This window comes from Alligator mississippiensis, chromosome 2, assembly GCF_030867095.1.
Source record: "Alligator mississippiensis isolate rAllMis1 chromosome 2, rAllMis1, whole genome shotgun sequence".
Classification (NCBI taxonomy): domain Eukaryota; kingdom Metazoa; phylum Chordata; order Crocodylia; family Alligatoridae; genus Alligator; species Alligator mississippiensis.
Genome location: NC_081825.1, coordinates 77,852,904 through 77,880,825, shown reverse-complemented (window position 1 = coordinate 77,880,825; position 27,922 = coordinate 77,852,904). Strand labels below are relative to the sequence as shown.

Genomic DNA, 27,922 nt, shown 5'->3' with positions numbered 1-27,922 from the left:
GGGGGGCTTTCGGGGGGGGGAGTGTTAGATATATGGATTTAATGGCTCTGAACTGTCCACCTAACATTTAATCATTAGTGGCTGTTATCTGGATTATGTGGTCACCTATACTTTCAGTCACTTGCTGTACTAACAAAAAACCCAGCATTTTACATGACAATAAGCCATACTTTTTATAATAAGAGACCTAGAAGCTACAAAATTCTGAAGGACAATATGTATGACATCATATAAAACTGCTGATAAATCTTGCATGTATTACCTCTGATTTCTACATATAAATTAAATTAAATAACATAGGTCATGCAGGAAAAGCATTAAAATTACTTCTGTTAAAAGAATAAACATAAATATATCTTGGGACTTTTTTGCAATATGTGGAAATCTTTTATTTATGCTACTTGGGCATAAAACATCTCTCTGATGAAAATCCCTTTATTATTTATAAATGATCCTGTTTTAAAATTGATTCATTTTCTACATTTTTTTTCTTCAATGTATTTGTGACAAGATATCATACATCTAGTCACAAACAGGACTATAAGCACTCCAAGGCTACATTTAACCTAAGTGGGTCAGTTCTAATGAGAAAGCATGACATTTACATGTAACAAGCATACCAGTCTGAGAGTTGAAACCCAGAATATGGCATCAACTCAGAAATTATGTCTTTACACGCAATTTACATTAACCAACTTTTATTAGTTCCTAAATTTCCCACTCAAAAATAAAAATCTATTTCTGGATAAATGCAGTATGAACAGTGCTTGCAATTTTGCTCTGGCAAATATTTGCCAGCTTTACTTTTGTACTTGCAATACAAAAATCCCCCCTTCGCTTCCCTATATCTAGTAGAATCCAGCATGACAGAATGTTGCTGTGATGATGGTACAGTCTACTTCTGAGAGTAGATCAGTATAATTTTCAGAGCTACAACCTGGTATGCTGTACAAGGAATAATCATCAAGATTTGTACCTTTAAGCAGTAAGACACCATGTAGATGCATACTACTTTGATCAGAGAATTTAAAATAGGCAGACCATCCGCATGCTGTGTTTTTTTTCTAAAGCAAATTAAACTGAACCGTAAAAAAAATTGAAAACAAGAAAAAAAAACATACACTGCAAAATTTATAACCATTTCCTTAATAGATACCATAGCAACAGATAGCAAAAGAGAAACAGAAAAAAGAGAGAAAGAAATATAGGTGATCCCTAAATATATACAAAATATACTCCAGGTCTTTGTTCCATCTGGACATTCATTCAAAGGTGTAAATAATGGTTTCATTGTTAGGTCTCTAAATGCAACGAGCTCCAAATATTATGTGAGTGGCTCTCTCTCAGTTCACACTGGGTTCCCTTGACCCTGCTAGACAAGCGTGAAAACATGAAATAAATGAAGGTTAACAAAGACTGCTCTGGGAAACATTCCACATTAAATACTTGCAGTGTTACTCCTATAGATGTAAGATTCTTCATTTGCATTCTGTGAGTCTTTAATATTTGTGAACAATCACGATATTAATGCCAGACGCTAGTGTAAGAAATCAAATGGGCAAAATGTAAAGAAAAATCTTAGCCCACATCAGCTACATGAGAATATTCACTAGCCTTATATAGACATGCAACTAAAGCAAATAAGGAACTGCAAAATAACTACCTACTTGCAAGCAGAAAATTATTTTATCACAATACCTTTTTGTGTTTGTCCCTCTTCCATATTCTCTTCCATGGCTACCTTTCTTCACTACAAACTGCTACACAGAATTAAATCAAAAGCTTCAATTAGATGTAGGAAAAAAGTGTGAAGTGTTTTTTTTTCCCTGGGAAGCTCCAACAGCAGAGGCTTAGGCAAGTCCTCAGAGCTTAGCTAAGGCTCCCTCACTCTCCTTGTTTGCTTGGAGACAGGCTGTCAAGTGTAATTTCATTCAAATTACTCTTCCGTGAAGATTATCAATTTTTCTTCTCAAAGCTGTCCATTGTGTACCACTGTAAGCAGGTATTCAAATGAATAGCTCGTGAATTTTGGGGGGAAATTTGGTCCGAGTCCCAGGAGCAGTGACACTGATTCATAAGCCTCGCTTTGCATATAAAATGGAGAAAAGAAATTGAGGTTTGTATTGAAATCTGTGTTTTAAATTGGAAACAGGCTGCAGTGAGAACAGATGGAGGGGTGTCCTCCTAACATGAAGCAGACCACCAACCCATAATTCCCCCTATTTGCTACCAAAGTGGGAAAGCCCAGATGCCTGTGGGTTCTTTATGCTGCATTAGTTGTCTCTCTCATTCTCTCTCTCCCTCTCAGATGCATACATAACTTAATGCCTCTTCATTTCCCCCTCTCTCATATACCTAAATTTTTTGGGTATAATGAGTATTTGAAATAAATATTATTACACCCATTCTAGAAATTATTCCAGGGGATGGGTAGAAGGTTTATTTAAAAGGGATGCACCTTTGCAGTTCATTTATATATAAAGCAGACTGTAAAAAAGAGAATTATTGACTGTACATCAAATCACTAAGGCATTGTCTCTTCTCCTGAGTACTCACAAATTTAAGATAGAAGGCTAGAAAAATTATTAAACTTTTTTTTTTTTTACCTATAGCTTGCAAAAATTATCTGCAGGCTGCAATTTCTCATTAAGAAATGGAACCTTTTCAAGATGGTGAAGGAACACGCACACGCACACACATCATGGATTGACTGGGGAAAGCATAGGTTAAGTACACTGTGAGGGCACCTACTCATTTGGGGAGCTCTGCAGTCTGATTTGGAATGCAAATTGAACGCTGCAGTCTAGCAATAAATTAGCATTTTTTTTACCTTAGTCTGAGTGACATAGCATCATCTTAAGAGCTCCAGTACATAACAGAAAAAGCAATAAGAGTGCACACAATGTGCAACTCTACTGCTCTACTCTACGTGTAGCTTTTTGACAGCTCTTCCATGCACTTCTTTCCCACCTCCTGAAAAAAGTGACCAATTCTTATCATAAAATGTCTCAAAATTGAAAATGGCTCCTTCTACAGAAACAAAATAGTACTTAGCCCAATGTAATAACTTCTCCCAAAAGGAACCAGTCACTTATTCAGCCTGTTATGCAACAATGGTAGTGGTTCACACCAGGACTGTCCAACTTCAAAGCAGTCGGAGGCCACATGCTCCATGGGCCACACACCCAGAGGGCAGCACTAGGAGGCAGCATGCAGCAGAAGCCACAGAAGGGAGAAGGAGCAGCTGGAGCAATAGGAGCAGCAGCAGCTGAGTGGTAGCCCAGGGACCGCATGTTAACTCTTCACCAGCCATACGGCCTGCAGGCCACCAGTTGGACAGCCCCAATTCATAACATTAGAGTTGTGAGGTTTATACAGATAAATATTTAAAATGTGCATTGATCTATTTCACTAATCAATCATTTCCATCTTTAAAAATGAACACTCTAGTGCTTCACTTGCTTCTGCACCCCTTTTAACACAGATCAAGAAGCAGCAGCATTTAAGTTCAGCTAGCATCATCTCTAGGACTTCAGACCACATTGGTTAGACCAGGGGTGGGCAATTATTTAGGGCGGAGGGACGCTTACTGAGTTTTGGCAAGCCATCAAAGGCCACATGACAGGCAGCCAAGGGCAGATAAATATTAATTTTTTTAATTTTTTAGGGGCCCTGCGGGCTGGATAGAATGGCCTGGCAGGCCGCATCCAGCCCACAGGCCGCATTTTGCCCACCTGGGTTAGGCAAAAGTTGTAATGAATTCCCAAGGGATTAGATCTAGATTTTCTTGTAACTACTCTAACAAAATATTGAAATGTCTTTGCAATTTAAGATACCTACAGCTTCTCCTGTTAAACACTAAATTGTTTGGACTCTGTACTCCAGGAACTGGAAACTTTTGGCAAACAAAAGGAAGTAGTGACTCAAGAATCTTGATATGCATTAATTTCCCTGTCTCAAGGCAACCCCTTGAATGGCTTATTTTCTCTACAAATGGTTACATTTTCTCTTTGCCTTTATAGGACTAAGATCATTCACATTTGCCAATGTATAACCTGCATAGGATATCCAGGATGCACTTCATAGGTCTTGCTGACCCTTAAATAAATATTATTTCCTATTTATATATTGCTTATTATCAATGATCTAATTTGGAAAATGAAGTATTTGCTCCCCTCCAGTGTTGGACCCCTCTAAAAGGTTTAAGTTCTATGACCATTCTGCACAAAAAGATAAAAATACCACTGCAACTAAAATGATAAAAAAAAACAGAACACTAGCCATGATTTTTTTTTTATTTTTTTATTTTTTAACTAAAATCAAACCAATCCTAGTCACTAATGACTGTTTGCAAGACAGGAAATAATACTATGGCTATGTCAATATGTCCTCTTTCCTACCTCTGAATTCACCACTGACAAAATAAATTTCACCCATTCAATCCTGCTTGGAAATTTGGCAACTGGGCAGAGTAGATGGCTCAGAAGTGCTCAGTGCCCCAATATGTGTTCTCAAAACAGTCTGAGAACAGCCCAGTACAGTCCTGCAGTGTGCATTCAGGAACCCCTGTGCCATCTATTCTACTTATTTACAAGGCTCTGTTGGAAGTGATCAGGAAGATTCCTTGTCCATCCCCCGTACATTGTCTCAGAATAATTAGGTGCCTCAGAATGGCAATCTGGCAATACTGAGCCAGAAAGTGCCTAGCACTAGCCAATAAAAAACATTATGAACAGAGGTGTGTCCAAAATCTTTCCCTCTCTAGAGATCAGTCTCCTCCATTACAGCCTCAGACTAACCATGGCTTAGAGTCTGCAGGCAGACTCTAATAGGTTAATCAACCAAAAGTCATCCAGAGGGCAGCTGGAATTTTAATGGCCTGATCCTTAGCAGTAGAGTTATTGGAACTGGAGCAGAGGCTAGTTCTAGGCTAATGCATCTCTCTGATGGCTAGAAAATGATATTTAGGGGTTTGCTTTTGGGAATCAGCTTGTAAGGAAAGTAGATATTATATTAAAACAATGGTCCAGGGGAACAGCATGGGTTAATTGATTTCTAAAAGCCTGTTCCCTCCGCTGGACTCTCTACAATTTGTCCACATCCTTTCTCTAGTGGGGGACCAAAACTGAACACAGTATTCTAGATGTGGCCTCACCAGTGCTGATTAGAGGGGAATTATCACTTCCCTTGACCTACTGGCAACACACCTACCAATGCAGCCCAACCTACCAATTAGCCTTCTTGGCGACAAGGGCACACTGCTGGCTCATATTCAGCTTTTTGTCCACTGTAACCCCCAGGTACTTTTCTGCACAGATGCTGCCTAGCCAACCAACCCCCAGCCTGTACTGGTACATGGTACTGTTCCATCTCAGGACTTTGCATTTGTCCTTGTTGAACCTCATGTGGGTTTTTTGGCCCAACCCTCCAGTTGGTTTAGGTCTCTCTGAATCTTAGCTCTACCCTCCAGCATGTCTACTGCTTCCCCCAGCTTGGTGTCATCTGCAGACTTGCTGAGGGTCCACTCTATGCCATCTTCCAGGTTGTTGATGAAGACATTGAACAAAACCGGCCCCAGAACCAACCCCCAGGACACTCCACTTGACACCAGCTGCCAACTAGACATTCATTCAATCAAGCCATTGATTACTACTCTCTGAGCCTAATGCTCCAGGCAGTTTTCTATCCTTACAATCTATTCATCCAGCCCGTACTTCCTTAGTTTGCCTAAGAGAATGTTGTGTGAGACTGTATCAAAAGCCTTGCTAAAAATCAAGGTACAACACTTCCACCACTCTCCCATCATCCACAGAGCCAGTCACCTCATCATTGAAGGCAATCAGATTGGTCAGGAATGACTTGCTCCTGGTGAATCCATGCTGACTATTCCTAATCACCTCTTTCTCCTCCAAGTGCTTGGAAATAGATTCCTTGAGGATCTTCTCCATGATTTTTCCAGGGACTGAGGTGAGGCTGACTGGTCTGTAGTTCCCTGGATCTTCTTTTTTCCCTTTCTTAAATATGGACACTATGTTTGCCCTTTTCCAATCATCCGGGACCTCTCTTGTTTGTCATGAGTTTTCAAAGATTATGGCCATTGGATCTGCAATCACATCAGCCAACTCTGTCAGCACCCTTAAGTGCATCCCATCCAGCCCCATGGGCTTGCTTTTCTAAGTAGTCCCAGCTTTTCTAAGTAGTCCCTAACCTGTTCTTTCATCACTGAGGGCTAATCACCTCCTTTACAAACTATGCTGCCAGGTGCAGCAGTTTGGGAGCCGACCTTGCCTGTGAAGACTAAGGCAAAAAAGGCATTGAGCACTTCAGCATTTTCTCCATCCTCTGTCACAAGGTTGCCTCCCTCATTCAGTAAGGGAGCCACACTTTCCCTGATCCTCCACTTGCTGCCAACATACTTGTAGAAATCCTTCTCACCCCTTGCTAGCTGCAACTCCAATTGTGTTTTGGCCTTCCTTACTTCATCCCAAGATGCCATCTACTACATTCCCCACCAATTCTTCCCTGTTTGTGAGCAGTAGGTCAAGAACAGCACGGCCCCTAGTTGGCCACTCCAACAAACAAATAGCAAACAAATAGCAAAAAGGCAAACAAATGCTCAATCTATTTAGAAGCAATATCAACTTGGTTATTTCTGCTAAGCAACTCCAAAATCTCCAAGAACAATCTGAGCTTTTTAATCTCCTCCCAGCCTGAGTCTAGCTAGATACTCTATAAACAAAGCAATTCTACTAGCCAGTCTTCTGAAATAATGGCATAAAGTGGAGGGTCATCTATATTACAAGTGCATAAATTTTGTTTGCCCAAATTCTATTTCTGGGCAATATCCAAGTAGAGCTGCACACATTAACATGAGTCAAGACCAGCTACCTGTTAATTTTTAAATGTTTCTCCCCAATCTCCTTTAAAATTTTTACTTCATAGAAGTTGCCAATTAATTCCTTCTGGAATCTGACAACATGATGAACAAGGAATGCATACGAGGATGTAAACTATTTTTCCAGGCAACCAAAAATTAATCATTTTGCAGTCACTGTTAGAGCACATAATATATTATGATGAAATCAATTTTCAGTATAAGCTTCTTGGCTACTGTTATGCCCAACACTTATTTCATCTGTGCATTCCTCTTTCTCCTTTCAAGTATATATAACATAAAGTAGTTTAATTAGACAAATTATTCTGAGAAAAATTGCAGGTTCTACATACTGCCATACAAAACTACTCCTAGAATCTGGTATCCCCTAACTTTCTTTAGGCCTTGAAAGTAAACCAGGAGGTCTTATTGCCTCTCTCTCTGTCTTCAAACTACTGGAGATTCCACACGTTCTGAAGAGCACACTGCAGTCTGTGATACTTCTCTTCTATCTAATGACATCCCTTTAAAATGATCAGATTACCCAGTACAGTAAGTTCCTGACCACTCTCCCTGCTAACAAACACTCCTTTTAAACTACTTCTAGCTGTCATGTATCCATCAAAAACTTGACCCAATACCTATTCTGGTTGACCAACTGCTCTCTACTGTTTACAGTCCTTTCAGCATTTACTACTTGCAGTGAAATAAGCCTCAGGGGAAAAAAAGTGTACCTTGATGCCCATTGTGATTTTTCAAAAAAACAAACATTTTTTAAGGCACTACTGACCTTCTTAAACCATGTGATGTATAAAAGGTAAGTTGTTTGAAAGTGTAATCATGTCCTGCAACTACATTACCTCCTAGCCTCTCGTATCCCTTCTCTACCATCAATGCCTTCAACAAGTCGCATTAGTACACACCCACATTTCTGTACATTTTATGCAAAAAAAACCCCCAAAACAAAAAAAAAAACACAACAGTTATCTAAGAAAGACCTTAAATTAATCAGGCACAAAATACCTTTGGTAATTCATAGCCATATACAAGCATTACATTTCTACTGGAAGACTGAACACCTGTTCATTTTCTACCAGTTAGACTCCACCTGAGGCCAGGAGCTGTGATGTGGCAGGGAAATGCTCCCCACATCTTCCCACCCTGGAGTTGAGCTCCCTGGACTTCCCCAGACTGGGATCATGCCAGTCTGAAGAAGGCATGAGAGACGGAAGTGGGTAGCTGCTCCCACCCCCATAGACCATAAGATGAAGGGAGGAGCAGCCACCTGCTGTTACCCACCTCTAGGAATTAAGAAATGTAATGCAATAGGGCTTGGGATGTTTTATCATATACAACAATGACAATATAGGAATACACGAGCTGACAGAAAGAAGCAGAAAATGCTAATTTCCTGAGAAGGGAGTGTGAAAGGCCACAGATGTGCTCATTTGAGGGGAGGTGGTACCAGCCTGGCATGCAGAATGTTGTTCCTAGGAAATCTGGAACAAACAGATAAAGGACATTTTATTGGTGTGTGGAAAAGGCAAGACAAATTTGGTGATGTTTCCAACTAGGATGCAATGAGAAATGTAGGGGTATAAGATGGAGCAAGAGAAAGAAGTTCTTTGCTGGTGTGACTTGATCTGCTGGAGCCAGCCAGCCTGGGATACTTAGAATTTCTCTTGCAAGCCCAGTTGTGACAGCCCAATCAAATGCTCGTAACTGTAATTACTGCATGGGTGCAGTCATTAACAGGCATTGTAACATCGCTATCTACGGTATAGTTGGTATTTTGGAATAGTATTTTAAAGAGTTCATTTAAACTAACTGTACAACTGCTACTGGCCTTTGGATTTAATAATAATATTTAGCTGAATTACTGAATTACTGATTCAGCCATTCAAATTCCAACACTGCCCAGCATGAGGGGAAGGGGGAGGGGAGTTGGCATGCCGCTCCCTCTGCTCAGCTCCTAGGTACTGGGACCCAAGCAGAGTGAGCAGCTGTTGCTTGCTCCCCACCAGCCACTCACACTAGGGACGCCATTGCAAGGAGTGGCCAGGGGGCTTCGTCTCACTCCTCCATTCTCACTAAGAATGAGTGAGAATGGAGGAGTGAGACAAAGAATGGGACTGGAGCAGCCAGTAGTCCCCAGGCTTTTCCAGACTGGATCACAAAGTTCAGAGGAAGGCATGAGGAGCAGAAGAGAGGGGGCTGTTGCAGGTTGTATACCTGTACTGCTCCCTTTCCCTGAAAAATGTCCACCACTGGAAATGAACACCTGTTTGTATCTTATGTTGCATTTTGTCCCATTTTCTTTTTACCTCCAATTTTAATTACTTTCTTTTAAAATTTGTTCCAAATCCTCACAAATTATTAAGGTCAGATAAATGGCCTGTGGTTCCCCACGCCTTAGACATAGGTACTATGTTAGCTATTCTCCAAACATCCAGTAATACCTCTAACTTGATATATTTAATAAATATGCATATTATTGGACCTGCAATTTTATGTTCCCATTTCTTCAAAATTCTAGGATGCCCACTCCAAACCTGACTGCATTAAGCTTATTGAGTTTGGCTTGTTCAGTTGTGGTAACAGCAGTTCCTATACAGTGATACATCAGCCTGCCTCCCTTCCCCCCAAGTTCAACATGGTTGCCTAACTGAAAACAGAGGTAAATTTAATTTTGGGGCCATACTTAGATTATATTTATTCTTGACCCTACCTGAATGTAGCATGGCCCCTATTTTTTCCCTGTTCTCTTTTTATTATATGAGAAAGGAAGCATTTGTTCTCCAGTCTATACCGGAAAGTCTCCCATAATAACCCAGGTCCCACTAATAATAATAATAATCCAGGTTTCTCTCTATCCAACATCAGTGAAATCTCTATCTATATTCATAGCTGACTCTCCAGGTCCACAGCAGACCACTAGTACTTCCCTGTCCTTCCCAAAAATTATTTCGACCCAGACAGATTTTGTTGCATTATCCCTTCTTAATTCTTTACCGTTTATCACAGTATTAACATACAATGCCACTCTAATTCTAACTCGTGTATTACAATATATGTATCCCAGTTGTTTCTTAGTCAGCAGCCCTCATTGCCTAGCTGGATGACATACAGTCCTTGCACTTACTGTACCACCTGAGTACTGTTCTGATTGGTTCTAGAAGTTTCTTTTTCCTTGCTATCTACCTTCCTACCCTCTGATATTCCTCTATTTCAGTATCCTCTTTGACCTGATAAGTCAGGAGTGGAGATTATATGAGTTGTTTCCCAACCTTGACTCATTTCTTAGTTTAAAGCTTTGCTTATCAGTCATGCCAGTCTTAAATCTCAAGAGATCAGTGCCCCAGGTATTCAGGTGGAGATCATCCATCAAAAAGAATCCTTTTTATACTTATGTCTCCAGTTGCTGAACATCCAAAAAGTTCGTCTATAATGCTTCAAAAATCTGCTTGACAGCTAATGTCCCAAATACTATCTACCATGGAAATTAATAAAAAGTAATGTAAATTAAGACGGCAAAAGATTATACTTACATCTGCTTTAACTTTTTCCCCACTCCCATTTTTTGTGGTTTTTTTCTGAATTGTTTCAGTATTTCTTTTTTTATTTCTCTGTTTCTCTACCACATGCACAATCTTGTCTCTTTCTGTTGGTCCCACCTTCCTTCTATTCTCTCACTCCTTTATCTCCAGTGTGTCTTTGCCTTAATATTCAGGACTACAACTGCTATTTTAGAAAAATAGGCATGCAGTTCTGTTCTGAATGTGCTAAAATTCACCGTGATCTAATGTTAGTATAATACTGTGGTCCAAAGAAAATGATCAATGCAAGCAGAAACTGAAAAAAGTCAGCTGAACAAATGTTGATGTCTTCATGATCTATATAATATCTTACTCTGTAAGTAATGCCTTCTGTTTCCCAATATATTTACTGTGCGTATCCTCTTTGCACAACTAAGGAAGAACTATACATGTGAGTGTGCTGTCAGGCAAGTTTCCCTCATTGTTTCTTCACCATCATTACAACTCAAAATATGTACAGAGATGTAATAACAACACTCTCCAGGTTCCTACAAAAACTGTCCAGCCAGTGTTTCCATGCTCAATAAACAGCAAGAAAACCATAGGTGCCAATAAATTATTATACAAGGTAAGTGAAGAAAAGCAACTGAATTTTAGGGCAGCTGCAGCAAAGTACGAAAACTTGGACATTCAAAGTTCTTTGTATCATCTAAAATAAAATGGGATGAACTTAATAGTGAGTGAACACAGGGCAATAGTGCTACCTATAACGAGCAAAGGAGACAGAGCATTCAACTCTCATAAACAAGGTCTGGTAAATAGTTTAATAAAAAGAGCACATAGAACCTGATGAGTTTAAGAGACCGCTTACTACCCCTCAGGATATCATGAAGTGTGGTCCAACAGTTACACCACTGGACTGCATGGCAGGACACCTAACTTCAGGTCCACGGGCCTATCCTTTTGTTACTCTGCGTTTTACTGCCTAGTAATGAGGATGGCAATCCTTACCTTTGTAAAACACTGTACATCGAGTTATACATAAAAAGTGAAGTGTTAGACTTATCACTAAAACTACTACTACAAACAACTGAGTGAGGAATCCAGAAACCTATAATAAGCATAAAAGCAAACACTAAATTACACAGCAACTATCTTGGAAAAATTAGAAGAAGGGGTCATTTAGATCTAGGAACATTTTAAAATGGTTACACAAGTTCAAATAATAAAACCATGAGTTGATCTAAATTATAGTAAAGTTTCATAAAATAAATGTTTTGCATATTATTTCTTATATGTATAAAATTTTCATGCAAAAAATCCCACTTCTGTTAATTAAACATTGGCATGTTTAAAAACAGAATTCTAAACACTATGGAATTGAATGAAGAGATTTCATTCCTAAAATCCATTATCAGGTGTTATCAGAGAGCACTTATCAATTTTGTTTGTTTTTAAGATTTTTAAAATGTGTCTAACTACATAGTCTAGCAATGTGTATAGTAAACCAGCACTCAGAAAGATATCCATCAAGATAAGCAAATACCACTTCACCCAAACCCTAAGTCTGCCTAAGAAAGAGAGGTGTTTCCAATAATGAAAAATTAACTAAAGTTAGCTCTAAGTGGGGAAAAAGCCTAAAAGAGAAAAGAAAGAAAATTAAGGTGAATATTTAACTGTATGATCCTTGTAGTTCAAAGAATAAACTGTGGTGGGATTAAGAACTAAAGCCTAGATCTACAAAAACTCTTCATGTCTGAAGTGATAGGGAGAAATGTTCCTCTACAATACTCATAGTTTCATAGTAGCTAGGGTCAGGAGGGACCTGAACAGATCCTCTAGCCTGACCCCCTGCCACAGGCAGGAATGAATGCTGAGTTCACAAGACCCCAGACAGGTGATTGTCCAACCTCCTCTTGAATTTACTCAAGGTAGGGGTGAGGACCACTTCCCTGGGAAGTTGGTTCCAGATTTTGGCAACCCTAACTGTAAAATATTGCCTTCTGATCTCTAACCTAAACCTGTGCTCCATCAGCTTATTACCATTGTTCACCCCAGGTGGTGCTGGGGAAAAAAGAGGAAAGAAAAGTGGGAGACAAGGGCTCTACTCAGACCAGTGTGTTTAAAACCAATCCTCAAGATATCTTTCTGTCCAGATAACCTAGAGACATTAGGAACCAGATCTTCAGTTTATGTAATTAAGCATGGTGCCCCTAAAAAACAAACAAACAAACAAAAAAAATCAATGGAAATATTCCTGTTCACAATCAACTGAGGATCTGGCTCACAATGCACAGAAGGGAGAGAACTGGTATAAGAGAGCAAACCAGGAAAGCCAAGGCCATGATGGAACTCCAGCTAGCTACAAATATCAAGGACAATAAAAAGTCCTTTTTTAGATATGTGGGGAGCCGGAGGAAAAGCAAGGGCAACATTGGACCCCTGCTAAACCAGATGGGACATCTGACAACTGATGCCCATGAAAAAGCGAACTTGCTAAATGAGTACTTTGCATCAGTTTTTCACCAGTCCCATGGGACGGCCCTGCCCACTATGGGTCAGGGAGGCCCAGGTGAGGGAGATTCCTTGCCCTCCATCGAAGCTCACCGTGTGAAGGAACACCTTGACAGGCTGGATACCTTCAAGTCAGCCAGCCCTGATGGGTTACACCTAAGGGTACTAAGGGAGCTGGTGAGCATCATAGCTCAGCCCCTGGCATGGATCTTTGAGAGCTCTTGGTGCTCTGGTGAAGTGCTCAATGATTGGAAGAGGGCCAATGTCATGCCTATCTTCAAGAAAGGGAGGAAAGTAGATGCGGAAAACTACAGGCCCATCAGCCTGACCTCTATCCTGGGGAAGGTCTTAGAAAAGATTATCAAAGAGGCCATCCTTAACAGACTAGCTGAAGGAGATATCCTGAGGGATACTCAGCATGGGTTTGTTGCGGGTAGGTCTTGCTTGACCAATCTCATTTCCTTTTATGACCAGGTGACCTATCACCTGGACAAGGGGGAAGAGATCAACAATGTATATCTTGACTTTAAAAAAGCCTTTGATCTGGTATCCCACGATCACCTCTTGGCTAAACTGGCTAACTGTGGCCTTGACCTCACCACGATCTGCTGGCTGAGGAACTGACTCCGCGGTAGGACCCAGTGGGTGGTGGTCGACAGGAGCCAATCGTCTTGGTGCGCTGTGACCAGTGGGGTCCCTCATGGCTCTGTCCTAGAGCCTCTACTATTTAACATCTTCATCAATGATGTGGACATTGGTGTCAGAAGCAGACTGGCCAAGTTTGCCGATGACACCAAACTCTGGGGTAAAGCATCCACATCTGAGGACAGGAGGGTGATCCAGATGGATCTTGACAGGCTCATGAAATGGGCGGATGAGAACCTGATGGTGTTTAACACCGAAAAATGCAAGGTTCTCCACCTTGGGAGGAAAAACCTGCAGCATGCTTATAGGCTCAGTAGTGCTATGCTGGTTAGCACTACAGATGAAAGGGACTTGGGGGTCATGGTTGACCACAAGATAAACATGAGCCTTCAGTGTGATGCTGTGGCTAGTAAAGCGAGCAAAACACTGGCTTGCATCCATAGATGCTTCTCAAACAAATCCTGGGACGTCATTCTTCCGCTGTACTCAGCCTTGGTGAGGCCGCAGCTGGAGTACTGCGTCCAGTTATGGGCTCCACAATTAAAAAAGGATGTGGAGAAGCTTGAGAGAATGCAGAGGAGAGCCACGCACATGATCAGAGGTCAGGAAAACAGTCCTTATGATGAGAGGCTGAGAGCCATGGGACTCTTCAGCCTGGAAAATCGCAGGCTCAGGGGTGATCTGGTGGCCACCTATAAATTTATCAAGGGTGCTCATCAGGATCTGGGGGAATGTCTGTTCACTCAGAGCACCCTAAGGGATGACAAGTTCAAACAGTCACAAACTCCACCGTGACTGATTCAGGCTGGACATAAGAAAGAACTTCTTCACTGTCCGAGCCCCCAAGGTTTGGAATAGACTACTGCCGGAGGTGGTTCAAGCACCCACTTTGAACGCCTTCAAGACACATTTGGATGCTTATCTTGCTGGGATCCTATAATCCCTGCTGACTTCCTGCCCCTGGGGCAAGAGGCTGGACTCGATGATCCTCTGGGGTCCCTTCCAGCTCAAATGTCTATGAAATCTATGAAAAAAGATGGATATTGTTTTTCAATTGAGTTGTGGCTTGAACTTTATATGTTTTAAAAAGGTAACGGTTGTGGCTCTTTTCCTTATTCCCTTATCACTCTCCTACATTTGCCTCTTTTTTGTCTCTTACTATTATTGTCTTGTATTTCAATATATTTATCACTTGTTTCATTCTACCCCAGTGACCGCTTATTTTCCCTCCTTATAAGACTGAAAAATTATATACAGTAAAGAGAATAAAGAATCTAATTTGCCTGCTCTCAGTGTCATGCTTTGTATTTTCAACCAAACATAAGATAAATCAAGGAGAGCCTTGCTTTAGAAAGTGAACACTTTCTAAAATTTTCATCTGGTTAAAGATGCTTTCTGCTAATGAGAAAATTCCCAACATCATGTATTACAGCATATAAGTCTTAAAACTGGACATTTAAAAAAACATTCTCCTTCCACTGACAGAACTCTACTAGAGGCTACTTTTGCCAAAAAGAGAATTATTATATATTAGATTTATATGGTGCCTTTGATCATTTACCCATCTTAATATGTATCTCCATACTTACCACCACTTTAAAACTTGAATTTTGACCAGATGGGCTTCTAGAATTAGAACTAGAAGGCTGACGTTTTTACATTTTGATCATAATAAAATATAGCCTGATCAGTTGATAAATGAAGGCCATGTGTGCTAAATCCAAAGCATTACACTTTTTATTCTAAAGCACATCCAGATTGCTACCATTGTATATGGTGCATACATCTTCTTATCCATAGATTCACAGAAGTAGGGTCAGAAGGGACCTTGTAGATCATTAAGTCCGACCCCCTGCCCTGGGCAGGAGAGAAAACTGGGCTCAAATGATCCAAGCCAGGTACCCCCCAGGGTAGGAGCCATCACTACTTCCCTTGGAAGTTGGTTCCAGATCCTAGCTGCCCTGACTGTGAAGTAGTGCCTTCAGATATCTAGTCTAAACCTACTCTCCAACAACTTGTGGCCATTATTTCTTGTTATCCCAGGGGGCGCTAGGGGAAACAGGGTCTCTCCCAAACCCTGATGGTCCCCCCTAGTGAGTTTATAGACGGCCACTAGGCTCCCCCTCAGCCTTCTCTTGCGAAGGCTGAACAGGTTACGGTCCTGTAGCCTCTCTTCGTACGGTCTGCCCTGCTGTCCCCAGATCATGCAAGTGGCCCTCCTCTGGACCCTCTCAACGCTGTCCACATCCCTCCTGAAGTGCGGCACCCAGAACTGAACACAGTACTCCAGCTCTGGCCTGACCAGTGTCGCATAGATGGGGAGGATCACCTCCTTGGCCCTGCTTGAGATGCACCTGTAGATGCACAACAAGGTACGGTTAGCCCTACTGACCGTGACCTCGTATTGTCGGCCCATGTTCATCTTGGAGTCAATAATGACTCCAAGATCTCTTTCTGCCACCATGCTCTCGAGAAGGCAGTTTCCCAGCTTATAAGCGTGCTGCTGGTTCCTACTGCCCAAGTGCAGCACCCTGCACTTGTTAGTATTAAAACCCATCCTATTTTTGTTAGCCTACCCCTGTAACCTGTCCATGTCCTGCTGTAATCTGTCCTTCCCTACTAGCATGCCCACCTCACCCCAAATCTTGGTATCATCAGCAAATTTAAACAGGCTCCTTTTAACCCCGTCATCCAAGTCACTAATAAAGAAATTGAACAGTTTGGGCCCAAGGACCAAGACCTGGGGGACTCCACTGCCCTCTTCCCTCCAGGTCAAAAAAGACCTGTCCACCACTACCCTCTGAGTATGACCCTTCAGCCAATTTGCAATCCATCTGACTGTGTAAGCATCAATACCACAGTCGCCTAGATTTTTGATGAGAATGGGGTGGGAGACAGTGTCAAAAGTATTGCTGAAGTCCAGAAAGACTACATCCACCGCAACACCTGCGTCCAATGCTTTTGTGACCTGATTGTAGAAGGCAATCAGGTTGGTCTGACAGGACCTGTCCCTAATGAAACTGTGCTGGTTGCCCTTGAGCATCATCCCAGCTGCTGGCCCATCACAGATGTGCTCCTTGATGATCTTCTGAAATAGTTTCCCTAGGATTGAAGCAAGACTAATGGACCTATAGTTGCCGGGGTCCTCCCTCTTCCCTTTTTTTGAAGATGGGGACCACGTTGGCTTTCTTCCAGTCATCTGGCACCTGGTCAGAGCACCACGAGTGCTCATAAAGCCGTGACAGGGGCCCCGCAATAACCCCTGCCAATTCCCTCAACACCCTGGGGTGGAGAGCATCTGGACCTGCTGATTTGAACACGTCCAGCCCCTCCAGAAGCTAACCCAGTCCTCCCCGACCTTAGGCCTGGCAGCATTTCTCCCGAGTCCATTTGGAATCTTGGTTGGGGAGACCCAGTCCCTGTACAAGAAAATGGAGGCAAAGAATTTGTTAAAGAGGTCTGCTTTCTCCTCTGGTGAAACCAGCAGATTGCCAAGCATATACTGCAGGGGCCCCACATTACCCGGTGCAGTCTTCATTCTCCCTATATATTTAAAAAAGGACTTTTTATTATCTTTGATCCTTGATGCTAGCCCTAGCTCCATATCTGCCTTAGCGTTTCTAACAGCCCCCCTACAGACCCGAGCGGTGGAGGTATACTCCTCTTTGGTGATAGCCCCTCCCCTCCACCGGGTGTACGCATCCTTTTTGACAATCTGGCATTTGTGAATGCCCTTGGTGAGCCAGGGGTCTTTTGGGCACTGTTGCCCCCCCTTGCTTCTTGTTGGGATTGTCACCCCTTGGGCTCTGAGTATCGTCTTCTTAAGGAATGACCACTCATCTTGGGCACTGAGTTCCCCTACTCTCGAGGGCCCCCAGCGCCTCTCCCACTAATCTCCTCAATTCATTGAAATTGGCACTCTTAAAATCTAGGGCTACTGCCTTGCTGCAGGCTCTAGGCACCCTGCGCTGGATGGTGAACTCCAGCAAGCGATGATCGCTATCGTCCAGGTGGTAGAGGACCTGGAGCCCTCTTACCAGGTCATCACCTGTGGCCAGGACCAGGTCCAGCAGGGCATTCCCCCTGATAGAACTATGCACCTCCTGGGTTAAGTGGAGGTCCTCTATCTCGGCCAGGAACCTCCGTGAGCAGTCTGACCTGACTGACTGCTCCTCCCAGCAGATGTCTGGGTAATTTAGATCACCCATGACAACTATATCCCTTGCCTTAAGTGCCTCTGCAAGCTGACCCAAGAATTCGCGGTCCAGCTCTTCCCCTTGGTTGGGAGGTCTGTAGTAGATCCCCACCGTTAAGTCCCTTTCCCCACAACCCAGAGCACTTCAGCCTGCCCCCCCTCTGACCCCATCCTGCTGGCAGAGGATGTATATTGCTCTTTGATGTACAGCGCCACAGCCCCGCCTTTCCTTCCTGTTCTATCCCGCCTGTATAGCCTATAGCTCCTAATGTTAACCGCCCAGTCGTAGGATGAATCCCACTAGGTTTCTGTGAGCCCTACTATGTCTGGGTTTGAACAGGCTTTTTGGAGAGTGAGTTCCTCCTGCTTATTCCCAATACTATGAGCATTTGTATAGACGCATTTACAGCCTTGGACTGCTGCATGAATCTTCTAAACCAGAAGAGTCTTTAATATTTTTGATTCTTACTAGGCCAGACCCTCAGCTGGTATAAACCACAATGCCACAATGATTTTGACAGAGAGCAGTGCCAGTTTATATCACGTATTTAGCCCACTATTTTTTTTCTTATTGAAAACTTAAATATTGGGGATAAAATATTCTAAACTTAAAATTCACACAGCAATGTAGGTGTTGCTACTGTCTCCACCAAAAATGTTAAAGGCTTGACAAACTTTGGTAAGCTGAGTGGAAGCAAATACTGTATGTATTAATGCGATCAAATGTAAAATCATATATCCAGGAACAAAGAATTAAAGCCCTACTTAAAGGATGAGGAACTCTTATCTGGGAAGAAATGACTAAAAAGGATGGAGGAGAGTCCACTGAACATGAGTTTCCAGAACAGCATTCTGACCAATAAGGAGCTAACACAAATATTGCAAGTATAAGTAGAGGAACACTGGGTAGTAATAGTGATAGTCTTATAGTTTGCATTGATGTGAACCACTGCTGTAATATTTTGTCCAGCTTTGGTGTCTAGAATTCCAGAAGGATTTTGAAAAAACTGGTGAGAAGTCTCATGCTTTAAAGTAGAGGTGTTAACTATGTTTAGATAATAAGGAGAAGACTGTAGTGCCATTTGATCACAGTCTATATGTACTTATTGGGGGGACAGATATCCGGTAGCAGGAGACTTCAGTCTAGTCATCAGAGGCAAAACAAGGTCCAGTGGTTGAAACTTAAAGCTACACAATTCAGATGAGAAAAAAACAAAAACAACCAGCATTGTATGTTACAATCTGGGTATAAATCACCCCTAAAGAAACTGATCAAGGATTGTGGTGAATTCTCCATTCCTGAACATTTGTAAATCAAGTCTGGATATGTACCTAAAAGACATCTGATCTAAGTCAAACATAAAATAATTTAGGAAAGTCCTATGAGCTCTGTTATGAAGCGGTCAGACTAAATGATCATGGTGGTCCCTTCTGTCTTTATAATCTGTGTCTTAATTATAACTAATTAATTTAAAGGCTTTCGTAACTTAATGTGTTTAAGAGCTCTAAGATTCCTTTGACTTCCTCTGTGGTCAATTTGCACCAAAGTTCATATTCATGGAGTTTCATAACACAGTTCCTACTGAGCTCAAGAGTTATTTAGGGGTTTTTTCCCCCATCATTGAAGCATCTTGCTGAAGCTGGAGGATGTTATATTATTCCACACTTGATATGCTGGTTAGTGTGGGTAAACACCTACACTGATCTTTAGAGTCAACCAGGAAGGCTGCCCTCAAACAGTCAGGCCACATGAGCCACACTTTCTCATCTATATCATGACTTGTAGGCCACACTAATCATCCGCATAGTACTGACTTGTAATACACAAGACAGACCTTTCTAGGAATCAGTCTCTTCTCTCCTTGCCTATGAGTAAAGAAAAGCCCAGACAAAGACAAAGTGGCGTGCAAAAATGCTGAAAGTGGCAGACAACAGAATTGTTGCTGGATGGTTTCATGTGGTTGAATTTACTGCACCAAGATCATTTCCAATCACACCATAAAAGGTGTAAGGAGACAAGTGGATGTGTGGTTGACCTTCTATCCAGAAGTTCAGCAGTGCTTACCAGCTTGGGAAGGGCTGCTGCTAAGGGATCGAGCATAGGGTCTCATAGTACATGACGGCCGGCAAGTATAAGGTTAAAATAAACTTCAGATGAACCCTAATTATTAGACCCAATATATATTACATATCCTCCTAATCCAAGGCCATTAAAGAAATCATCTCTCTCTTGCCCTCTAAAGTGTCTTGAGTACAAAGGTTTAGAGGACACTGGTTCAGCTCTTCATGTTGGCCAAGATAGAAGACATAATTTAAGTTGGGGGTTTCAATAAACCAGTGGGTAAGGCATCGAGGAGAAAAGGTAGCAAACCTCTGATGGCAATCAACCTATTTCCAACCACATCTAATTTCACTCTAAATAACTTACTTCAGTTAAGGAAAGCATGGGGGGGGGGCAGGGGGGGAGAGAAGGATAGCGAGTGAGCACACATAAATATAGTGTGTTTTTTCTCCGTAACAAAAAAACTTGAGAACAAAATTACTGCTCTCAACCTGGATCCAAAGCTGACCTAAATCAATATAAAAAGTCTGCTGAAGTTAGAGCTGATTCATATCAGTACTGACTTTCATTTTGCATAGAAACTTCATTATACCGTGAACATCCTATCATTGGAAAAATCCAACAAGGCCACAACACGAAGTTGCTACCACTATATAGAGGCATGGTGTTCAATTAAGCAATAACTGCATCTTTTTCTCTCCAAAAAATTACTGCTTCTCACTCCAGGAAACAAAAAAACAGTGTGACATTGAATTGCTGTTGTTCAATGTCTGGTCCATAAACATAGATTGAGAATTTTAATGATAGGATCTCTAAACAGTAGATTCAGGGTAAAATCTTGATGTAAGTAAAGTCAAATATAAAACTCCTATTCAGTTCAATGCATCCCAAATTTCATTTGAATACATTCTTCTTCTTCCTATGTCCTGTCTAAGATTGTTGATAGTAGGCATTTAGCAGAATTTGCAGATTCATTAAAATCTGACAGGGCCATGACTTGAGCGCTTCTGCTATGTCCATTATGGCAGCTGGAATACATTTGAATACATGAGTAATACTTAGAAAGGCATAGCCAAGCAAAAGCATGCTCTATGTTATCCTTGACCTAATTAAGTATTAGTGGAAAACCATCCATAAATAAGGGATTTGCTAACTTTTAAGAAATAACATGGTACATTTTTATTTAATAATATTCTACCATTGAATATTTTTACTGCATATAATTACCCTATTGCCCAACATACAGCAATGCTCTGCACACACAGACCCTGTGGATGTCAATAGGACTTTGTGAATGTTACTTACTAAAAATAACACCAACACGGAGGAAACTATTTGCAAATATTATTTCCTCCTTCAAACACTGTGGCAAGACCCACTTTTGCAATGACACCTTGTCTATAAGAATCAGCCCTTTAAAGAAGGGTAGATTTGGTGACAACTAGGAACAGTGATACTATTTGTCAATGAAAACAAAACAAAAGATACTCAAAATGATGCAACACCACTAAATGTAATTCTGCATGTAATTTAACCCATGTAATTTCCCCACTCCTTCCACATTATGCTTACCTATTAATTCTTGTTTCTAATTAGGTTCTCATGCTACCCTGCTAGAATCAATGAGAGCTTTTCAGCCATGTACAGAAGTTACAATTCTTGTGTGGTAGAAAGTGCTCTACAGCCATAACTGAGCATACTGTCAGGATATACAGAGTGCTGTAAAATGACAGATCCCACTCTAAGATAAACCTGGATGAATGTGGCATCAACTAAGTAGTTCAGTGGGGGGGGGAGGGAGAGAAAGGGGGGGAGAATGTAGTGAGGGGACACTTTATCTCAAAGCCAGGGGCAAAAGAGAGACACCCCATGACCCAAGGCACCATGTGGGCTGTGGACCGAGCCAGGTGTGTTGCCAGAATCATGGGGTGTCAGCTGAAAGCCCCTGGACAATTCGAGATTCTGGAGGTGACCTGAGCAGCCAAGCCCAAGTGAAGCAGGAGCAGGGGCAACAAGCCTCTGAACTGAGAGTGAGAACCACACGCTGGGAACTTCATCCTTGAGCATCCATCGCTGCTTCCATCCATCCACCCACCCTTCAACACACCCACAGACACCAAGACCTCAATAAGCACTGCTGGGACCATGGATGAACCTGACCCATGTGCTCGCAACAGCCAAGAATGGGGACACAAGTGGCAGTTTGGGAAACTGCCAATTCTGTTAGGGCCATGCTGTGCTTCATGGGAGATTCAAGCCTAAGCATAGATATGTCAAGTGCTTCAACATAAACAGCTTCCCCTCCCCCTCAAAGCTCTCAACAAAGGTATTGATAGCATTTCTTGAGCTCAGCTGGCAAAAGGGTAAACAGCAGTTTTACAAAGTACCCCCAGGAGTACCTACCTCACAAGACCAATGGCTGCCAGTAGTAATAATGACCCCCATGTCAGAGGCAGGAGATACAATGCAGCTATGTCTGACAACCACTGCATTAGCCATGCAGCAGAAATGAGGAAAAAAAAGTCCCCTTTCCAAAAAACTCCCTCTCACTCCTGGAAAGGGACACATGTTGATGGAAGGATTCCCACATGGGAAACTGCTCAGCTCTTCATGCCACAATGGCTCCCAGGTTTCATAGTTTCATAGTAGCTAGGGTCAGGAGGGACCTGAACAGATCATCTAGCCTGACCCCCTGCCACAGGCAGGAATGAATGCTGGGGTCACAAGACCCCAGACAGGTGATCATCCAACCTCCTCTAGAACTTGCCCAGGGTAGGGGCGAGGACCACTTCCTTGGGAAGTTGGTTCCAGATTTTGGCCACCCTAACTGTAAAATATTGCCTTCTGATCTCTAACCTAAACCTATTCTCCATCAGCTTATGACCATTGTTCCTTGTCACCCCAGGTGGTGCTGGGGAGAAAAGGGCTCTACCTGTTTGCTGTTGATCCCCCATGATGAGCTTCTAGGCAGCCACCAGGTCCCCCCTCAGCCTCCTCTTGCTGAGGCTGAACAGGTTCAGGTCCTTCAGTCTCTCCTCATAGGGCCTGTCCTGCTGCCCTCTCACCAAGCGGGTGGCCCTCCTCTGAACCCTTTCCAGGCTGGCCACATCCCTTTTGAAGATTTTGCACCTGGACAGGTTAGCAAGTGACCCAGCGGCACTTTCCCCCTTCTGATACAATCCACGGGTAAAGTTCAATGGGTGCCGGCTGATCCTGATTCATGCAGCATAAGCACTCACTTATTGACCTCTCAGGGCAACCCCCAAACCCTCTCCCACCATCACAGATTCATCTCAGCCACAGACCTGCCCCCTCAACCAACTCCTGCAAGCTAAGCAAGGACTCCCCCTTGCCTGCAGGCTCCACATTTGTGCACTGAATGCCAACTTGCAGTGGCCCGCACAGTGAGTCCAAGACAGGTGGCTGAGGACCTGATGAGTGAATGAAAGATGTGCATACAAGGCACTGGTGAAATGAAGAAGAAATATTACAAGCTCCTGTCAGTCTCTGAGTTCAGGCCACATACCACAGACTCCTGTTGGGCTGAGAGATTGTCAGGGGAATGAATCAGGACATGTACAGGGAAATCGACAGAGCAGCGGATGCTTACACCCAGGCTGCCACGTTGCAGGACCGGGAGCATCAGATGACCAACTGCTGTTTAGAGGAGACACTCTACGGTGCGGTGGAGCTGACAGAGTTGCAGCGCCAGGCTAGGGAGTTAATAGGACATGCTCCTGGATCACCGGTGGTTGCCCCATAGGCACAGGGCTCTTCCACTCCCCATGGCCTGGTTCTCACTGCGGAGGAGCAATATAGCCTTGGCAGGAACAGGCAGCCCCCCCAACTCAGGCTGGTTGCCAGACATAAGCCCCAGGCATGGGTGAGAGCCACAGGTCTGCGGGTCCTTGAATGGGGAGACAGTACCACAACATGGGCACACATTTGGTGGGCACAGGGCATGCTGAGTGGCCATGCATGGGACAGCTGGCTTGTAGTTTATGGCCATGAGAGCGCATGCCATGATAAGCCACTGAAGCAACAGATCTAGATGGCTGACTGTGATCTCCCTGCCAGTCAATCAGGGTAGGTTTGGCCATTCAGCTCCACTCAGGAGTCTTTGGAACTCCAGGGAACCAACGGGGCACGCTGGGAGGCATGCAAGAGTCCCTCCTACCTGCTTCACTTGGGTCATGCAGGCAGGCTCCAACAAGGGCTAACCTGTTCTGCTTCCTCCTAACCTAAATGGGGGCACTTAAAGCTTGAAAGTTAGAGCCCTTCTGCCATGGATTTCTTGAACACCTGTACTTAGCTTTAGACACCTTATTTTTGTTCTCTATGACCACTATCAGTGCTTTGGGAAAATGTAAAAATTAAATTTCCTGAGAAAGGGCTGATTAGCTCGCACCAAACATCATGCTGCTGTGGCTAGACTGATACCCATTCCCAAGCTAGCTAGTATAAAACATAGCTTAGTCATCTCTTATTCCACAGTCCACATACCATTATACTGCAACTTTGTTGGGGCAGGAACTACATCTTGCTGTCTGTGTCTGTTCTTTCCATGTAACCACAGGACATAAAAGTATGTTAAACAATATCAGCAATTAATGCTTGATCTCAGACTCTTATGACAAAATTGAAGGCCAAAGGAAATGCAAGTGAATGCAAGGTGCAACATTTTAAATGAAATATGTGGGTGACATTCTGATGGGCTGATGAGTCAAAATCATCATTGGCAGACATTCAAAAACCACAAAAGACAAAATGAGGAAAGAAAAAAACACAGATAAACTAAAAAAAAAATCACCTAAAATTCTTTTCTAATAAAATACTGTCCTTTAAAACTGTAACATCAACATCTAACTATTAATATTTCAAAAGAATAATAAAAATCAAACTTTCAGCCTTTGACTAAGGCCCCCTTATATATTATAGGTACTGCACAATTAACTGGTTAACAGCACAATTAAACTGAGACCAGCTATATGTGCAAAGTAGTTATCATGCCATAAAAAGGTCCAACCTATCCAGCTTTAATTTGCATCTCTAGCAGGGCCTCCCTTGTGGCTGGCAGTCCTATCTGCTGACGGCTCCCAGCCACAGGGATGCACCATGCCCAGCTGGGCCTGGGAGTCTTGCAACTGAGGGGACACTCAGTGTCTGCTGTTCTAGGCAGCTGTGGGACTCTGGGTCCTGGCAGCCACAGGGCACAGCTGCCATCTCCCAGCTGCAGGGGTGCTTGATGCACCCTGCAGCTGTAATCTCCCAGCTGTGGGATATATGGAGTCCCCCACAGCTGGGAGATCACAGCTGTTATAATCTTCCAGTCATAGGGATGCATGGTATGCACCCCACAGCTGGGAGATCACAGTTGCTACAATCTCCCAAGCACAGGGCATGGTGCACCCCCATAGCTGGGAGTCCCTTCAGATGAAGGGGCTCCCAGCCACAGGCGCTTGCTTCTGGTTGGTGCAGGGGGAGCACTGGCACTAAAGTGATATGGGATCTAATGTGCAATCCCACAATCACACCTCCTGCCATGCATGTTTTGCATGTCAGGAGGTGCAATAGTGTGGATCATGAATTAAATCTACCGTGCTTTTACCTGCATGTGTAGAGAGGTCCTAACGTATATTCAGCCTTTTACCATGATAATATCCTGTGAGAAAATCTGCAGCTCATTATAGTTTTAAGAGATAACCATGTGACAGAGTTGCTGGGAATTGGAAAAGGATTGGGGAAGCAAGAAACTCCACACTTCATAGGTAGTGTCAGACATTGGTATCAGCCAGATTTATGCAGCTAAAAATAAATAAATAAATAAATAAAAAGTAGTAAGGGAAGTTATTTTCCTTCAGAGTCTTCATGCCAGCCTTGACGGCATAATTACAGGAGGTCTAATGCTGATTTACACAATATAAAAAGCACTTGGCCTGATGAGTTGGCCAAAGAAGATAAAACTGGAAAGCTACAAAATAAACTTAGCAGCAGCAGGAAGTGTTGGGAAGCTAACAGGTACAGATGTCCCACTGAGGTCTCCTTGTCAAGGTTTGAGCTAGCAAGCAACTACAGTAGATTCATTGTGAAGGTGCCAGCTACACTGTTGTTCATCAGTCACTTGCTTCTGCTTCCTATTAAACTGAATCTATCCGATATTCCCACTAGGGAACAAAGAAAAGTTGCAAAATGAAAGAAAAAGAGAACTAAAGCAACACAACAAAAGGGACGTGCACAAAAGCTTACTGGCTTGGCCCTTCCACTAATACATAAAGTGGAGGACTGAAAAGAGCTGCAAGGCCAATCCAGTCATAAATATGTAATACGTTTTGTTTTTTAAGGTCATCTTTACCTCGCATTCAATTGATAAAACAAAGCTAAAACTCTGGCATTTGTACTGTCATAGTAAACTTTCCTCAGAGCAATAGGCTTTTAACATCTTACTATATCCCTGCAGTAGTCTGCAAATGACAAATGAGAGTAATCTAGAACAGGGGTATTGACTTCCTTCTCTCAACTATAAACTAATTGACATGACAAACAAAAAGAAGAAAGGTAAAAATGTGACTTTTCTGCACCACTTGGAAATATTTCCAAATAACAGCAGAAGTTTTCCAAATACTGTTCTAGAGACAATAGTACTCAGTTAGCAAAATACTGCTCACTACTTGATTTTTCTATTAAGAGGACAATAATAAATGGTCATTTAAATCTTTTAAAAAAAAAATCTCTTCTCAAAATATTTCTCTCTCTAGTTATAACATACATCCTGAACCCGTTGAAGCATAAAATATTGAGTTGGTAGAGAACTTAACTTCTTAAAATCAATTTTTAATTAAAAAATACAGCAAATGAAACTCTCAAAACTGCTAATGAAATGTATTTAAATGACGTCCTAGAAGAATAAGGAGTAAGTACAATGCTGCAGTGTATAATCGTGTCATGATCCTTATCACCCCCAAAATATCAGAGAGAAATGTTTAAAAAAAAATAATTAAAATTGATTATGTAGCCACAGACTATAAAATTACAGTTTATAAATAAATATCCTCCATGAGTACTGATTTAATATTCTTGGTTCAGCAAACTCTTTGAATCCTGTAATCCTTTTTTAAAATCTTTCTTGTTCATTCAGTGCCTTTGAAAGACTCAAAGTGGTGCATAATATCCTTATTACACACCAGCAGCACAAGTTTGAAGGGAAAAAGAAAGCATAAAAATTAGTTTACTTAATGTAGTATGTTCTGGGTAGTATTCAAACTATATTTCCTTTAGAAATTCTAGCTAGAATCTCTTACAATCATAGAGAAATACAGCTAAAAGGGACCTCCATAGGTGATCTGGTCCAACCCACTGCATAGGGACAGAAATTATATATAAACCAGTATAGGTGACTGGAAACCAGTTGAAATATGTAACACAAGAGAAGTTCAGTCACATAAACCGCTTCCAAAAGGGCCAAAACCAGTTTAAGATTAACCTGGATGGATGTAATATCAGACTGAACTGACTTAAGTTAAATCAGCCTATTAAATTTCTGTCCTAGATCCCCTCCAGATTCAAGTTAATTCATAGTCTCCCAGCATCCCAAGATGCTTTGCACCCCACAAGCCCCACCTCAGGGTAGGCAGTCTAGCCTTGGTCCAGACAGCCTGCTCCAGCTGGGCAGGGAAGCGTGCTCTAGTGCCCCCAAGCTTCTGGCCTGGGCCACTGCAGGCATGTGGCTGTATTTCCAGAATCAAAAGTGAATGTCTGTTCACTTGTTAATCAGTTCAATCTATGCAGCTTAGACTAACCTGCAAAGATGGAATGAATTCAGGCTCAGGCTTTTTGACTATTTGTACTTAGTCTAATGGTGTGATTAGAAGATCTTTCTAATCTGGAAAACCAAATAACAAATATATTTCATATTAGTTTTCAGATCTCAAAAAACTATTCCACAGAAAGAGAAAGCAATTAGTTAAGACATCATAGCACAATAAACTAAACAGTCAACTTTAGTATACCATGGATTCCATACTAAACCTTAGTATTTCAGATATTGGATATTAGCCTGTCTTCTTCACTGTATCCATCAAAATAAAATGGTTTAACAC

The 27,922-nt window shown here is 42.2% G+C and overlaps 1 protein-coding gene across 7 annotated transcripts in view; it reads right to left on the bottom strand.

Moving 5' to 3' along the window:
- GPM6A (glycoprotein M6A) overlaps positions 1-27,922 on the bottom strand; it is a 419,024-nt gene that overhangs the window by 283,375 nt on the left and 107,727 nt on the right. For 2 of the 7 annotated variants that reach the window (XM_019481376.2, XM_019481377.2), the window contains exon 1: positions 1,699-2,108. The exons of 4 other annotated variants lie outside the window; for them this stretch is intronic. In XM_019481376.2, the coding sequence (XP_019336921.1) occupies positions 1,699-1,735 (37 nt within the window). In that variant the 5' untranslated portion in view covers positions 1,736-2,108. Of the gene's footprint in view, positions 1-1,698; positions 2,109-27,922 lie in introns of those variants that run through there. One more of the 7 variants, XM_019481379.2, reaches the window with a different exon arrangement.